This window comes from Artemia franciscana, chromosome 15 (genome assembly GCF_032884065.1).
Source record: "Artemia franciscana chromosome 15, ASM3288406v1, whole genome shotgun sequence".
NCBI classification, from domain to species: Eukaryota; Metazoa; Arthropoda; class Branchiopoda; order Anostraca; family Artemiidae; genus Artemia; species Artemia franciscana.
Window position 1 is genome coordinate 20036932 of NC_088877.1, and position 15100 is coordinate 20052031.

Below are 15100 nucleotides of genomic sequence, written 5' to 3' on the forward strand. Positions count from 1 at the left end.
TGTATCCAGTTCCTGATTGCCATATACATTCCATATTCATAGTTAAATAACATAACAAACTATAGCTTGTTGCTAATTTTTCTGGGCAAAGAATGTTTGATTTGGTAAAGCCCTAGAGAAGGACCTGAAGAGAAAGAAACATAATAAAAAAAAATAATTCATGCTTCATAATTTTCAGAATAATAGCTGGTAATACATTTTATATGCAACTTTGCTCTACTTTACCCCTCAGTCCTCCCAATACAAAAATCTATTGCTGAAATTTCCTATTTTCCATTTGTTTTGTCAATCTGTCTCTCTAACTTCATCCTATTTAGCTGTAAATTAAACAAATGTGACAAACAATAACTAGAAAAACAGGTGACAGGAGGTTAAATGCATTGAAAATATGAAATTTGAGCCATATTTCTGCACATTTGGAGGGGGATTGAGATAAAGCATAGCCTAACTTAATGATTTTCTCTTGCTATGTAGGGTAATTGGAAGGTCACTTGTATATCATGCTATACTTTTCAGTTTTAGTTGGATAGAAAAAATCGAAAGAAAGTCCCCTTTGAAAAGATAGGAGCCACAAAGTGAGATTGTATTTGTCAAAGCTTGGAGGTTTGTCCCTTCTGTCTGTTTAAATAAAACAGAATCTTAATTGAAGCTTTGTTCATTTCTATCTTAAGGGTGCACAAAAATTATGATATAAGGTACTTTTCTTTATTCAATTGTCTTCTTTGTTGTCTAAAAGACTTTTTTTTAATCTAGATGTTTCATAAATTGCCCATTTTTACCAGAAGTTCATTTGACCTACTTTGAAATCCCTGGTCTTAAAATTACATTTGACTTTGTTAAAGCTAGGAGACATAGACCTTGTGTTTTTTTTAAAGAAAGTGAATAAACATTAGTAATTTGTATTGCACTACAGCCCTAGGGCCATGACAATTCCAAGCAAAAAAGAAACTTCACTTTAGAATATTCAACATTGTCTAGCATAACAGAAACAAAGAAGAAAAATTACAAAATTTTACTTCTGCACTCTACTGTCAACATGAGAAATTGTCCAAAATTTTAAAATCTTGCAAAACATTCATCCCTCATCACATTCACCAGCCATCTCTCATCAAACCTACACTTCATTTCTTATCTCACTCAATCCTACAAATGCATCAAATGACCCACTCTCTCATTAGTGCTTCCATAGATATGGTTGAAGTAAGAACCATCTTGCTTACATTTTATTATATCTAGAAGTTTTCTATAGCTAAGTCAGTACTTAAATATTTCATACACCTTTGTAAACAACCTTAAGATGGTAAAATAGGTTGGATTATCCAAATTTTTAGTTACCACAATATATTTCAATCATTAGTGTAATATAAAGGGCAGCCAATAGTAAAGGACCTGAATAAATATTTTAAGGTAATTAAAAAGGTTTATTACTCAAAAACTTGATAAAACTAAAAGGGACTTCTTAATGATTGATTACTTTAAAATATCAACATTATACACAACAATAAACCTTTGCTATAAAGGGAAAGTTGGTAAGGCCCAAAAACTATTCAATACTGATTGTGCTTTGAGACAGTTTGCTGAGTGTCTAAATGATTTTAGATAGTAATGAAGATAAAATGTGGGCAAACTCAACACCAATACGCAAGTAAGTAAGTATGGCAGCACTGACACATCAAGGTCTAAACTGGCAGTGCTAATTTCCACTTTGTGACCCTTTGGCCAAGAATTGCAATTAAGGGCTGGGGGCCAGAAATCCTGTGCTTTTGTACACCCTCCCTGCTTACCTTTTGCATATTTCTCCATTTGCCTATTTAGAGCTGGTTTAGATCTGTCTAACATCACTGGCCCCCATTTAAAACAAATAAACAGGCAATCCTAGGAATCAAACCTGTACCCCATGGACAAAGGATTTCTTACTAAGAGTGCTTTCCACTTAGCCAAGAACATTATTACGACCAGAGTAAAACAACTATTAAAAAAAAAATATTGAAAAAAAACCAAGATGGATTTACAGCCATTTTCACTAATCTTCAATACACATTGTATTTTACTTAGACAAGTTATTGTAAGGCAGGTGTCAACAAAGCTCCAGCAGGGATTTCTTTACTTAAGATGCAAACTAGCATGGTGAATACTTAGCTGGTAAAAACCAAATACACTAGCAATGCCAGGAATTAAACCTGTACCCCTTGGACAAAGGATTCATAATGATGATAGAAGGTAATAAGCTTACCTAAGCTATGGATGTCAGGAGATTGATTTTTCTTCTAACGATAATTTCGACAGGACCTGTGCCTGTCATCATCAGATTAATTCAAATTTCTTGCCGGAAAGTAAAATCACTAAATAAATAAAACTAAAAACACTGAACAACACTAATTATGAGCCGAACCTGGAGTTTTTGTTGTGCCATGGCCCGAATTTTGGTAGAGGCGTTGATGACTGCTGTCCTGGTGGATCTTAAAGGGGTGGAGTCTTTTGTGAGTTTTCAATTTATGGGTGATTGGTTCCCAAATTTCGCTAATATGAAACTCACCATTGTCTTAATTGATGGCTGTTTTATTTTTAGCAATTTCCAAAGCTTCTCTTGATTTTCTGCTTTAAGAGTTGTAGGACAATAGCAATAAGTTGGGCTTGGTCAAACTTAATGGAGTGGGAAGGGTTTTCAAAGATATGATGGGCCAATGCAGAGTAATTATCTTCCTCCTTTAGCTTTGTCTTTTTAAGGCAGGCATCAATGGAATTAGCATGTTCTTTTAATCGGTGATGTAGAGGTCTCATGGTACGGCCTATATAGGTATCACCACAACTGCAAGGAATCTCATATACCCCTGGTGGATCTGAAGTAATCTTATCCTTGCCTTTGTTCAAGAAGGAGGAAATAGTCCTTCCAGAGGGAAAAAAACACCTTAAAGCCAAGTTTGGTGAGTTTGGAGCTTAAAATGTCAGTAAGGCCCTTGATATAAGGTAATGACAAAAAGGGTTTATCATCTTCAATCTTAGGAGCGAAATTCTTGGTAATTCCACTCATCTTTCTCCTGAAAATAACCTTGTCAATGACTTTTTGGGGGTATCCGTTACCTATCAGAACATCTCTTATATAATCAAGTTCAGCCTTCAGCTCAAAATCAGAGGAGCACACCAGAAATGCTCTATCAACCAACGAATAGACTACAGAATTTTTAACTATAGGGTGGTTATAGGAGTCATATCTCAGATATCTATCACTATGAGTTGGCTTTCTATACACACTCAAGTCCAACCTAGTTTCTCGTTTTGTAATGAGGACATCTAAGAAGGGTAAATTGCAGTTATTTTCAAGTTCAATGGTGAAATTAATATCTGGGTCCTGCTTGTAAAAAATATTGAGAAAGGATATTAATTTGTCTTGTGCCCCATTCCAAATTATTAAGCAATCGTCAACATATCTCATGTAGAGTTGGAGATACTTGAAGTCCTGTTTGAAGATATTAGTTTCAATATGTTGAAACACCTCGCTAAGAACTGGTGCCAAGGCTGATCCCATTGGTATGCCCCAAATCTGTTTATAAGTTTGATGCCTGAAAGTAAAGTAAGCATTGCTGAGACATAAAGACGTGAGAGTAATGATTTCTGTGGAGTCCAAGCAAGTCAGTTCTCTCCAGGAACCATTCTTTTCTAAAGCTGATTGTAAAGCTGGTATAAGACGCGACAAGGGTATGCTGGTAAATAAAGATACAAAATCAAAACTGCACACTGTGGTATTCTCCCCAATGTTGATGGGATTCCCAAACCAGAGTGCCAACAACTTAGCAAGGAGCACAAATGTGACCAGAGAACTATTATTTGAAAAAAGAAATATTGAAAAAAACTCAATTCACGGTTGTTGCCATTTTCTCTACTGTCCCATAAACAATATATTTTATTTAGACAAATTAATACACAACAAGCAATGTGATTGCATAGCTTTGTGATATTCTAGTCTTAAATAATGATAAAAAAGCAAATTTACATTTGCTATTTGTTTTCCAAACCATTTTAAGCAAAACCATTTGCAACAGCAATACACCCATGGTTAGATTAGTGTCTATCCAAAATGCTTTACAACAGAAGGGACACATTTCTTGCAAAGCAAACACTCAGCTTTAATGCTATTCTGTGTCATCTCTAAAAAATTAAACTGTATCAGGTGTATTTTGATATAAGATACTTCTAAGACTTTCAGCAAGGGGGCAGGCATTTCTTCACAATTTATACAATGTGTAAAAGAGCACCAGGGGGTGAGATTAAAAAAAAAACTTTCAGGGATGGGTCTAAAGGCTAAAGTATATTCTGGGAAGGTCTGCTTACATGGAGTACAAAGAAACTGTTTCACAGCTTTCCTCAATCCACTTTATAAGGTTTTAAAGATATGCAAAGACATTTCCTAAATTTTGAAAAAAAATATTGATACGGCTTAAAATGCTACTCAAATAAAAGGAATTGCATTTTAAGAGCTAAAGCCAGAGTAAAAGAAACTGATAATTAAAAATTAAGGTAAATCTTGTTTTGTCAAAATTTTAATAGTATAGGTATAGACCTTTTGAGTAAGCAATTATCTAAGACTTAGAAATCAGAAAAGGGTTGACATAGAAGCCTGGCAGTACCTTCCCAGAGTGTTTTTGACCCTGGATTAATTACTGAGTTTCATTCTTGTAACCTATTCCCTTTCCAAGATAGTGAAAATTAGCTAAACTAGAATTTTACGTATTTTTTGCTTTAGATTCATTACTGGAAGTTCTATTTTCCTGACTTAACCCATTTCTAAGATAGCAAACAGTAGCCAAACTAGAGTTTGACCTGAAAATTTATCCATGGCCCTATAGGGTAAGGCTGAAATGTAAAGAGTTCTGACAAAGATGCAACACATCTTGAAGCATCTAGTAAGAATAGTAATTGGATTAACAATGCTTTATAACCACTAGGGTCTTGCTTCATCAAGGTTTCATCTCTGAAGCCAAATTACCAAGCTAAGGTCAAGCCTAGGGCATCAAAAGGATGAAACAAAGATTTCCAAGTATCTACATAAGTTTTCAAAAGCATATTCAAACTCTTGACTTCCTGTCTTAAGGCCTATGTGAATCAAATTGCAGGATATAACCCAACATTTATCCAAATAGCCCTAATACGAAAAAAACAAAATTAAACCTTACTTTTACGTGGCTAGAATTATATTTGTCAGCTTATAATTCTTATTTTATATAGACTTATTTATAGCCTACGAATTCTTCTTTTCGAAATCTACGCCTGAAAAGGTCAACCAACAATTATGAATGGTAGAACCCTAAGGTTAAAAACAATGACAGTTCTGGTTAAATTAGAGTTCAACCAGTCAATTGTTTCACGCAAAATCACTTTTCATGACAACCTGGTTTGTCACTGTTTCACGCAAAAACAGCGGTTGAGCTCAACCACACCGAGTGGTTGAGCTCAAACAGTCTCTTTGGTTGACGCGAAAAAAGGCCTATAGACAAATGGAACGCTAAGTACTCGCAAATCTTTCAAAAATCTCACAAACGACATTTTCTTTTTTTTTTTTCTTTTTTTTTCAAGGACTCCGAGGTTCCCAAACAAGAGATAATATATAGTGAAAAACTAACATTCTGTGAGATTTCCCTATTCAAATCTTGACATTTTAAAATGGTTTATGACAGTCTAAAGGGTGGAGCCATTACGTTAATCTTTAAATAGGATATATAGTGTTACAGACAGAATACAACCCTATAAAACACCTGCTGATATAAGTAGTTCATCTTGTGTCCCTCTTATTGTTGAATCTGGTTATTAGCTTTGAGAGCATATCCCCAATCAGAGATACAATATTTTCTGGGAGTCTGTAGTGTAGTACAATTTGCCAGAGTCCTTCTCGCCATATCAAGTTAAAAGCCTGGTTGAAATTGATGAAGAGTAAGATGAATGAGTTATTACACCTTATTAAACCAATTAGGACAATGCCTAAGAGTAGCAAATAATAACCTTCAAGCAGCCAAAAGGAGACCGAAGTGTACTCCAAAAATCTTGCCGTCTAAGAAGAAGATGATCTTTCATGTACTCGATGAACGTCTCAAGTACAGAGTCAAAAGGAAAAGGGCTGAATAGTGTTGACTGAAAAGCCCCGTCTGCTGAATAAGAAGAAGAAGAAGACGTCTAGCTAAAAAATGTATTTTCTTTTTTCAGACACTGAGCTAAAAGGCTTTCATATAATTTTGAAAAGGGACCATTTCTCTTTTGTTAGTCTGACCCGCATTGCAGTGATATTCCAACTGACTTGGGGCTATACAGAGTAGCATGTGGATGTTACAGGTCTAGACGCTGTATGTCCATCTCTTACAAGGTTTGTCTTGAGGGGTGGGAGAAGTTATTTTCCGAAGGTAGGCTTCACTCTTTTTTAACGCCCTCCCCAAATAATTACTTAGACTTTGACTAAGGCCTTTCCACGCTTAAGAGCACATAAGGTAGCAACACTGGTTCACCACGACGACCTGTCCTGAGCCCTCAACCAAAGCTCCTCCATCAAAGACCTTGTCAGCTTTGCCTCCTTCTCCAACATCCTGCCCATGGTCATTTTGGGTCTCCCTGACTTCACTCTTTTTTAACGCCCTCCCCAAATAATTACTTAGACTTAGGCCTTTCCACGCTTGAGGGTGCATAAGGTAGCAACAGTGGTTCGCCACGACGACGAACTGTCCTGAGCCCTCAACCAAAGCTCCTCCATCGAAGACCACGCCAGCTTTGCTTCCTTCTCCAACATCCTGCCAATGGTCATTTTGGGTCTCCCTGACTTTATGACTTTATGAGTTTTCTATGACTGTGCTGGATAATGGGTTGTGTTGCAGTTGTCATTGAAATTATAATGTTTGTTATTAAATTCAATTGCTTAAAAATTTTTTACCTAGTTAGTCCAATCATATTTAAAAATGCATTCCATTTTCCTGCAACGTTTCTGACCGTGATGTCTACTATACTATTCAGAAAATCCATATTAGTGGAGGCAAAATAAAGTGGAAATTGCGAAGTCAGCAACATCATCAAGTAGCTTGGAGTTGATTTGAAAAAAAATTGAGCAAGTTTCGAAAAAAAAGACTACTTTCAAGAAATAGTATTAAAATAGTACATTCGCAGAAAGTGTTCAAAATTACTATTTTGATGAAAAATTACCAAAAGTAGAACTTTTCTACATCCTATTGCAACCTTTTTAGTAAAGCCAGCATGTGTTGAGATAGGACGAATACAAAAACGATCAAGGAAGAATGAAGAAGCGTTCAAATGCCATGAAAAAGTGTTCAAGCGCTCCAGCCTTCAAGAAAGGAGACTAATTTTTCAAATTGAGAGAACATGAGTGAATCGAAATAAGAAGCCCTAGACATAGCAGCATTTTCCGTTGCTGCAGGAAGCTACCCTTGGCAAGAATCTGAGGAATCAGTAAGACAAGAAAATAATATGCGAATACTATAAAATAATATAACATACTTATCAAACTACGGACAAAATTACTAACCTACTAATGAAATTAATCTTTTAAAACATTCCCACCGAAAGAAGTTTTCAAAAAAAAAAGTAAACAGCTAAATCAAATCAATGACGAGCAGAAACAAAGTCAAATATTTTTTTTAGCCTAAAACGACCATAATTCAACATCAATAATATTGAACCACGTAATAACATAATTAAGCCACAACAGTCACAAAGCCAACTGCAAAACAATGATAAATGATCCGTGTACACAAGAGGAAGGAATAGAGTTGCTAAGTTTCTTGGAGCCAATCGTGAAGAGCTTGAGATGCGTATTATTTAATCTAGTACTACGTCACCAAAAGTATTTTGGAAATATCTAAATAGAAATAAACCAAACGTGGCACCCCCTATATCAACATTCACAGATCAAAGTACACAATTAACAATTGATTATGATTTTGCAAAGGCCCACATTTTTAATGAGACTTTTGTTTCTTTTAAGCCAAAACCAATTCCCTTACATTTTGAAATACCGATAAAACCACCTGAAGCTACTTCACTTTTTAATGATTCGGATTTTCAGTTATTGAAGTGTTTAATGTTCCTGAAAAATTAAGCACACCAAAATCACCGGATGTAGACGGATTTGCAAATTAAATGATTAAAAAAGTAGCTGGGGAAACAGCAGAGTCACTTACTTTCATATTTAATTTATCTCTTGCACGTGGGTCATGTCCCTTCTGCCAGAAGAATGCATTAGTAAAACCTTTCAAAAGAAAGGGCTCCAAATCAGATTTTACAAATCATTGGCCAATTTCTATCACACCTATTTTTTGTTGAGTGATGGAAAAATTGATTGTAGGGCGAATTCAAAAGTTATTCGATGACAATAGTCTTTGGAGCCCTGCTCAAAATGGATTTCCGAAAACGAAGATCTTGTAACACACAACTTCTTGAGGTAATTGTTGACTTTCAGGGCTTGGCAGACCTAGGTACACCATTTGATTGTGTTTACATTGACTTTTATGAGGCCCTCGATAAGGTTTCGATACCCTTACTTCTTTGTAAATTTGCTATGTATAACCTAGGAGTAACAACAGTTTTATTCATAGCTGATTAACTACAGGAGCGTACTGAACAGGTAGTTGTTGGGGAGGTGGTATCATCTCCGATTGAACTAAAAGGTGGGGTGCCCCAGGGCAGTTGCCTAAGATCTGTTTTATTCTGTTTTTTAAAGAGCTTATTCTCTCACTTGCAGCAGTCCTCTTGATTTCTTGCATACTTTGATAATTTATTTGAGTTAACACAGAACAATAAAAATTTCCCCTTTACAGATTTTTATTTTACTTTTATACATCTATTAAGATTACTCACTTTCAGAATCCATTTCACGTCTTGAGCTGTTATTTGTCATTCCCTCGGTCATTCCTTTCATGTGCTTTAGTCGGGAGTGCAGCTGGGAATTTGAGTTTGGAGGGGGATATAAGAATAAAGCTGAAAAAGTTTTCCAGTGCGCCAACAAATGCTGACGCAGAAGCTAAATTAGATTCAAAACATAAGCTAAATTTCAAGGTTTTGGCGCTGTGCACCAACACCTTAGAACTTTGGGGGTAATCCCACCCACCTTAACTGCGCCCATCGCTCTAGTTAACAGCGCATTTCATTGCAAGTTTTTTTTTAATTTTGAAATTTAGGGGATCATAAAATAACCCTCCCCTTAAATTGTTCTTCATTCACAAAACGACCTCACAGCGTCATGTATTAACATAAGACCTGAGCTGCATGGAAATATGATAGCATTGAAAAAACTACAACAGTTTTGATTTTTTTTTTTTTTGTATATTTAATACTTGGGGAATAATATCTTCGATCGTTATTCTGTTTTCAAATGTAGTTGAAATCCTTAGCTCAGATCAACAATTCTATGATTAATATATTTCCAAGAAGCCAAATACATTTTTAAACTCTTTCAACCAAGGCCATATTTTGATTATTTTATTTTATTGCTCACTGTGCTCATTCGAAAGTGAGGCTTTAACAGTTATTGACTGTTTTTGCACCAGCACAGAAACAAGAAATCCATGAGAACAATAGAAGAAGAGAACGTAAACTAGAGAAACCTATCTCAAACACACATGAAACAAAAATTAAAAGTTCCTGCTATTTATAAGACCTAAGGGGAATCCATGCAATCAGGTCCGCATAATGTGTGGAGAGGGACTCGTCCTAAAAAATTTGGAAGGTAGGCTAGTTCTTCTTTTCAGAATGGTATCTTTCATAGTTCTGATCCGACTAGTAAAACCAATTTTTCGCCGAGTACCAATCAGAGCTGTGTTTCTCTTGAAGTCCGCATGGATGACTGACCTATTGCGGAGCTCCAAAAAGTGGTTTTTCTTGCAGCGGAGAGTACCATAGCGTACATCAGTTGGCAGTGCTAAGAAAAACCTAAAGAAGCGACGGACTAAGCAGACTACTCAAATTCAAGATAACGTTGAAAGGTTTAATAACATTGAATCTGAAAATATACTTTGTCTCTCCGACTCTAAATCAGCATTACTACTGATCCAAAATATTAATAGAATTGCTAATGACAAAGATTTATATAATATTAGAAGACAGCTTCTTAATATTAAGATCAAGGAAATGAAGTTTATTTTCAACATGTTCCTAGTCATAAAGGTATAAAATATAATGATATGGCTGATTCTCTAGCAGCAAAGGCTTCCATGTTATCTCCTGGTCCTTCCTCTGACCTCAATTCACGAGATATTATCAGGCAAAGATCCAAGGTTAATCACAGTACATTAATGTTATCTTCATTTCATACAAGATTAAATACAGTGCTATATTACCGGCTGAAATCAGGTGCCCTACTTCTAAATAGCTTGTTATTTAATTGGAAGCTACATCATTCCCCTTTAGGCCGAATCTGCTTTTCAACAGAGCAAACAATCCAGCATATTTTATTTGATTGCCAGGCTCAGAGTGAGGAGACTGTTGCTCTTAAGCGTTTCTGCTCCTAGGCTAAGATTCCAAATACTTATACAGCTATCCTGGATTCTAACCTGCCATGGGAAATTGATCGTAAGATATTTAAGGCAGCAATTGATACCTTAAAGAAGAGAAATATTGTTTAATAAAGATTAAAGCTCAAAGAAGTCAATTTTTAAAGGGACGCGATTTATCCATAGTTTTTGATTGTGCAGAAGAGAGCGGGAATGAGTAGGAAGAGCCGTATGGCCGGCCTAGTGCCTTAAACTGCTGGGGACAGGTAGCTCAGGTACTCGCACTTCCCACAATCAATAACAATGTATTATTGTTCATAATCGTATATATCCAATGTTTGTAGACTGGAGGAGAATAGCGCTTCCAGTAGCTAGTTTTTCTGAAGAAGAAGTCAAAGAGGTGAAAGGACTTGTTGTTAGTCCATATACCTCCCTACAATTTTTGGAACTGGAACTGGTTTAAGTTAATACTTATAAGCATAGTTATTCAATGTTGAAACTTTTTTTGTTAAGCGTGTCATTCTATTATAATTAAATGATTTAGCACTGGCTTAATTTCCTCCGGATTTTACATATTTCACATTAATTTGAGGTCAGAGTGAGTTGAAAAATTATCTAACATACTCTCTGGTATATTTGAAGATATAGGAAGGGGCTAAATTAGTGGAATCTTTGGTTAAATTGTTCAGGTAATATCTTGGAAAATGTTTTATTCATACTGTAAAAGCAAAATAATCTATAAAAAGTCCTAAATGATAAGATTTTGGCTTTGCTGAGCTACCCTATACAGAGGGTAAAATTCTAGTTTGACTTTTTTTTTGTTTTGAATTTGGAATTCTAATACCAGGTTATAGATTAAATTTCAAGTGAAATTCCAGTTTAGCTACTTTTTGCAATCTTTGAAAGAAGTTGTGTTAGGAGAATGAAACTTTCAGTGATTAATCCATAGCTAAATATATGCTCTGAGAAGCTATTGCTAAGCTTATGTGATAACCCTCTTCTGATTTTTGATTCTTAGAATTTTGCATACCTGACTGGTCTGTAACTATTAAAATTTTGGCAAAACAATATCTTACCTTAATTTTCAGCTAGCAGTTTCTATTTCTCTGGTTTTAGCTCTGAAAATGCAATTCTTGTTACTTGAGTAGAATCTTAAGCCATAGGCTATCAGTGTTTCATATCTGAATTTAGGAAATGTATTTCCTGGAAGTTTCCAAATCTTGGAAACTTCATAAATTGGAATTGAACAAAGTTATGACACTAAAAATGCTTTTTTTCTTGTCATTTAAGTAGAAAATTTATTTTGCAAGGGTTTCACTTTTATAACACAAACATTTTTAAGGGTGTAGACCAAATATTGAAATTCCCAACTGTCATCATCACTGGCCAGCAATTCTACAGGATTTAATCCTTATTTCATTGGACAATGTGATTTAAGGTAAATATTTTTAAGAGAGAGAAGGAGTAGAATTATATGCTTCAAAACATTTTCCCATGACATAGTTTAGTCTCTAGACCCATCCCTGAAAGTTTCATTTTCCTAACCTATTCCTTTTTCAAGATAATACAAATTTATCTAAACTAGAATTTTACCAAACAGAGTTATTAACCTCATAACTTGTAATAACATATTGTCCAGGCTAGCCTTTGCAATCTATACAAATTTTGACTCTTCACCAGAAAGCACTATCATAGGCTTAGCCTAACAAAAGAACAGTAGGCCTACCTAACTGATTTGAAAGCCAAATCGTATATATATAGAGAGAAGAAAAATTTAATTTGACTATCAATATCTTACTTAAAACATAGGAACCCTGATTTCAGAGAGCAATAATTATCTAGAATTTTATTTAGCTTAGAAACAGAGAAGTTGTTTTGAAGTCAAGTTATAATGTCATTCCCTGGTGCTAACACTTCATAACCAACATGTCTGCAATATAACAATCTAATTGCTCTTTTACAGCCTAAAGCATAGCTATTTGTTATCATAAAAAATTAAGTGCAGTTCTATAATGAAAAGAAAACAGCAAACTGCTTAATCTTAATAAAAAAAAAATCTGAAGTGCTTTATGTTTCCTCAATAGAAAATATATATTAATTTCGTTTCTAGTAGAATACTAGTTAAGTATAAACCAGCAAATGTGTAAGAATTTTTTGAGGGGGGGGGGAGCAGCTGCCTAAAATTAACAACATATTTCTGATAAGTACAAAAATATAACAAATTAAGCTAAACTAGGAAAATAGTTTTTTTTTTCTCACTGAACTATTACCATGACACATAATGTGTTGTAAGATTTTTGCAGTACTTGTGCACTATAGCCACCACACTCAAGTTCTATTGAGAATTTAAGTTTGGCTAATGTTTATGACATAAAATAAAATATGATTAATATATGACACTTTATCAACAAATTTATGAAAACTACAACAAAGAATCTTGGAATTTATAAATCAGCATCATATCTAAATATATCTTACATTGTGGTAGATTGTTTTAACGCCCTACTGTACAGGGGTAAATATTTAAATTATGTATGATAGGCAATTATCAGAAGAGTAATCTATTAAAAGTCTCCTGAGCTATATAGGGAAGTTTTTTTCTTTTTTACTTGCTTTAGCTTGTATCCATTTCCTGATTGCCATATAAATTCCATAAGTCATAGTTTATATATACATGAGCTTATATATATAAGTGCATATATATAATAACATAAGCTTATATATATAGACTATAGCTTGTTGCTAATTTTTCTGGGTATATAATGTTTGATTTGGTAAAGCCCTAGAGAAGGACCTGAAAAGAAAAAAACATAATAAAGAAAAAATTCATGCTTTATAATTTTTAGAATAATAGCTGGTAACACATTTTATGTACAACTTTGCTCTACTTTACCCCTGAATCCTCCAAATATAAAAATCTATTGCTGAAATTTCCAATTTCCTATTTTTTTGGTCAATATGTCTCTCTAACTTCATCCCAGGTAGCTGTAAATTTAACCAAATGTGACAAACAATAACTAGAAAAACAGGTGACAGGAGGTTAAATGCATTGAAAATATGAAATTTGAGCCATATTTCTGCACATTAGGAGGGGGATTGAGATAAAGCTTAGCCTAGCTGAATGATTTTCTCTTGCCATTTAGGGTAATTGGAAGGTCACTTGTATATGATGCTGTCCCTTTTGGTTTTAGTTGGATAGAAAAAAATCCAAAGAAAATCCCCTTTGAAAAGATAGGAGCCCCAAAGTGAGATTATATTTGTCAAAGCTTGGAGGTTTGTCCCTTCTGTCTGTTAAAACAAAACAGATTCTTAATTGAAGCTTTGTTCATTTCTCTCTTAAGGGTGCCCAATAATTATGATATAAGGTACTTTTCTTTATTCATTTGTCTTCTTTGTCTTCTAAAAGACTTTATTTTATTCTTGATGTATCACAAATTTCTCATTTTTACCAGAGGTTCCTTTGACCTACTTTGAAATCCCTGGTCTCAAAATTACATTTGACTTAGTTAAAGCTAGGAGACTTAGACCTTGTGTTTGTTTAAAGAAAGTGAATAAACATTAGTAAGTTGTACTGCACTAAAGCCCTAGTGTGATCACAATTCAAAACAAAAAAAGAAAATTCACTTCAGAATATTCAACATTGTCTAACATAACAGAAACAAAGAAAAAAAATACAAATTTTACTTCTGTGCTCTATTGTCAACGTGAAAAGTTGTCCAAAATTTTAAAATCTTGCAAAACATTCAACCCTCATCACATTTGCAAGCCATCTCTCATCAAACCTACACTTCATTTCTCATTCCATTCAATTCTACACATACTTCAAATGACCCACACTCTCATTAGTACTTCCACAGATATGGCCAAAGTAAGGACCATCTTGTTTACATTTTATTATATCTAGAAGTTTTCTGTAGCTAAGTCAGTACTCAAATATTTTCTTACACCTTTGTAAACAACCTTAAGATGGTAAAATAGGTTGGATTATCAAAATTTTTAGTGACCACAATATATTTCAATCATTACCAAGTGTAATATAAAGGGCAACCAATGGTAAAGGATCTGAATAAATATTTTAAGGTAATTAAAAAGGTTTAATACCCAAAAACTTGATAAAACTAAAAGGGACTTCTTAATGATTGATTACTTTAAAATATCTACATTATACACAACAATAAACCTTTGCTATAAAGGGAAAGTCAGAAAGGCCCAAAGAACTATTCAATACTAATTGTGCTTTGAGACTGTTAGGTGATTGTCTAAATGATTTTGGAAATCAATGAAGATAAAATGTGTGCAAACTCAACACCAATATGCAAGTAAGTAAGTATGGCAGCACAGACACATCAAGATCTAAACTGGCAGTGCTAATTTCCACTTTGTGACCCTGTGACCAAGAATTGCAATGAAGGGCTGGGGGCAGAAATCCTGTGCTTTTGTACACCCTCCTGGCTTACCTTTCCCATATTTCTCCATTTCCCATTTAAAGCTGGTTTAAATCAGTCTAACATCACTGACCCCCATTCAAAACAAATAAACTGGCAATACCAGGAATCAAACCTGTACCCCATTGACAAAGGATTACTAACTAAGAGTGCTTTCCACTTAGCCAGGAACTCCAT

At 34.5% G+C, this 15100-nt stretch overlaps 1 protein-coding gene across 1 annotated transcript; it reads right to left on the bottom strand.

The window, feature by feature from the left end:
• Positions 1–2851: 2851 nt before the first annotated feature.
• On the bottom strand, positions 2852–15100 carry LOC136036552 (uncharacterized). The gene is made up of 3 exons (XM_065718856.1): positions 15039–15100; positions 9838–9918; positions 2852–3560 (listed from the first exon to the last, which is right to left on the bottom strand). The coding sequence occupies exons 1-3, from the start codon at positions 15098–15100 to the stop codon at positions 2852–2854; spliced, it is 852 nt and encodes a 283-aa protein (XP_065574928.1).

Excerpts from the sequence above, each read along its gene's own strand:
- LOC136036552 (XM_065718856.1), bottom strand. The coding sequence starts at position 15,100 with ATGGAGTTCCTGGCTAAGTGGAAAGCACTCTTAGTTAGTAATCCTTTG. Across the intron at positions 9,919-15,038 it reads CCTTTGTCAATGGGGTACAG|GTTTTTCTTAGCACTGCCAA; the intron begins GTTTGATTCCTG and ends TCGCTTCTTTAG. Across the intron at positions 3,561-9,837 it reads TTTTTGGAGCTCCGCAATAG|GCATCAAACTTATAAACAGA; the intron begins GTCAGTCATCCA and ends CTTTACTTTCAG.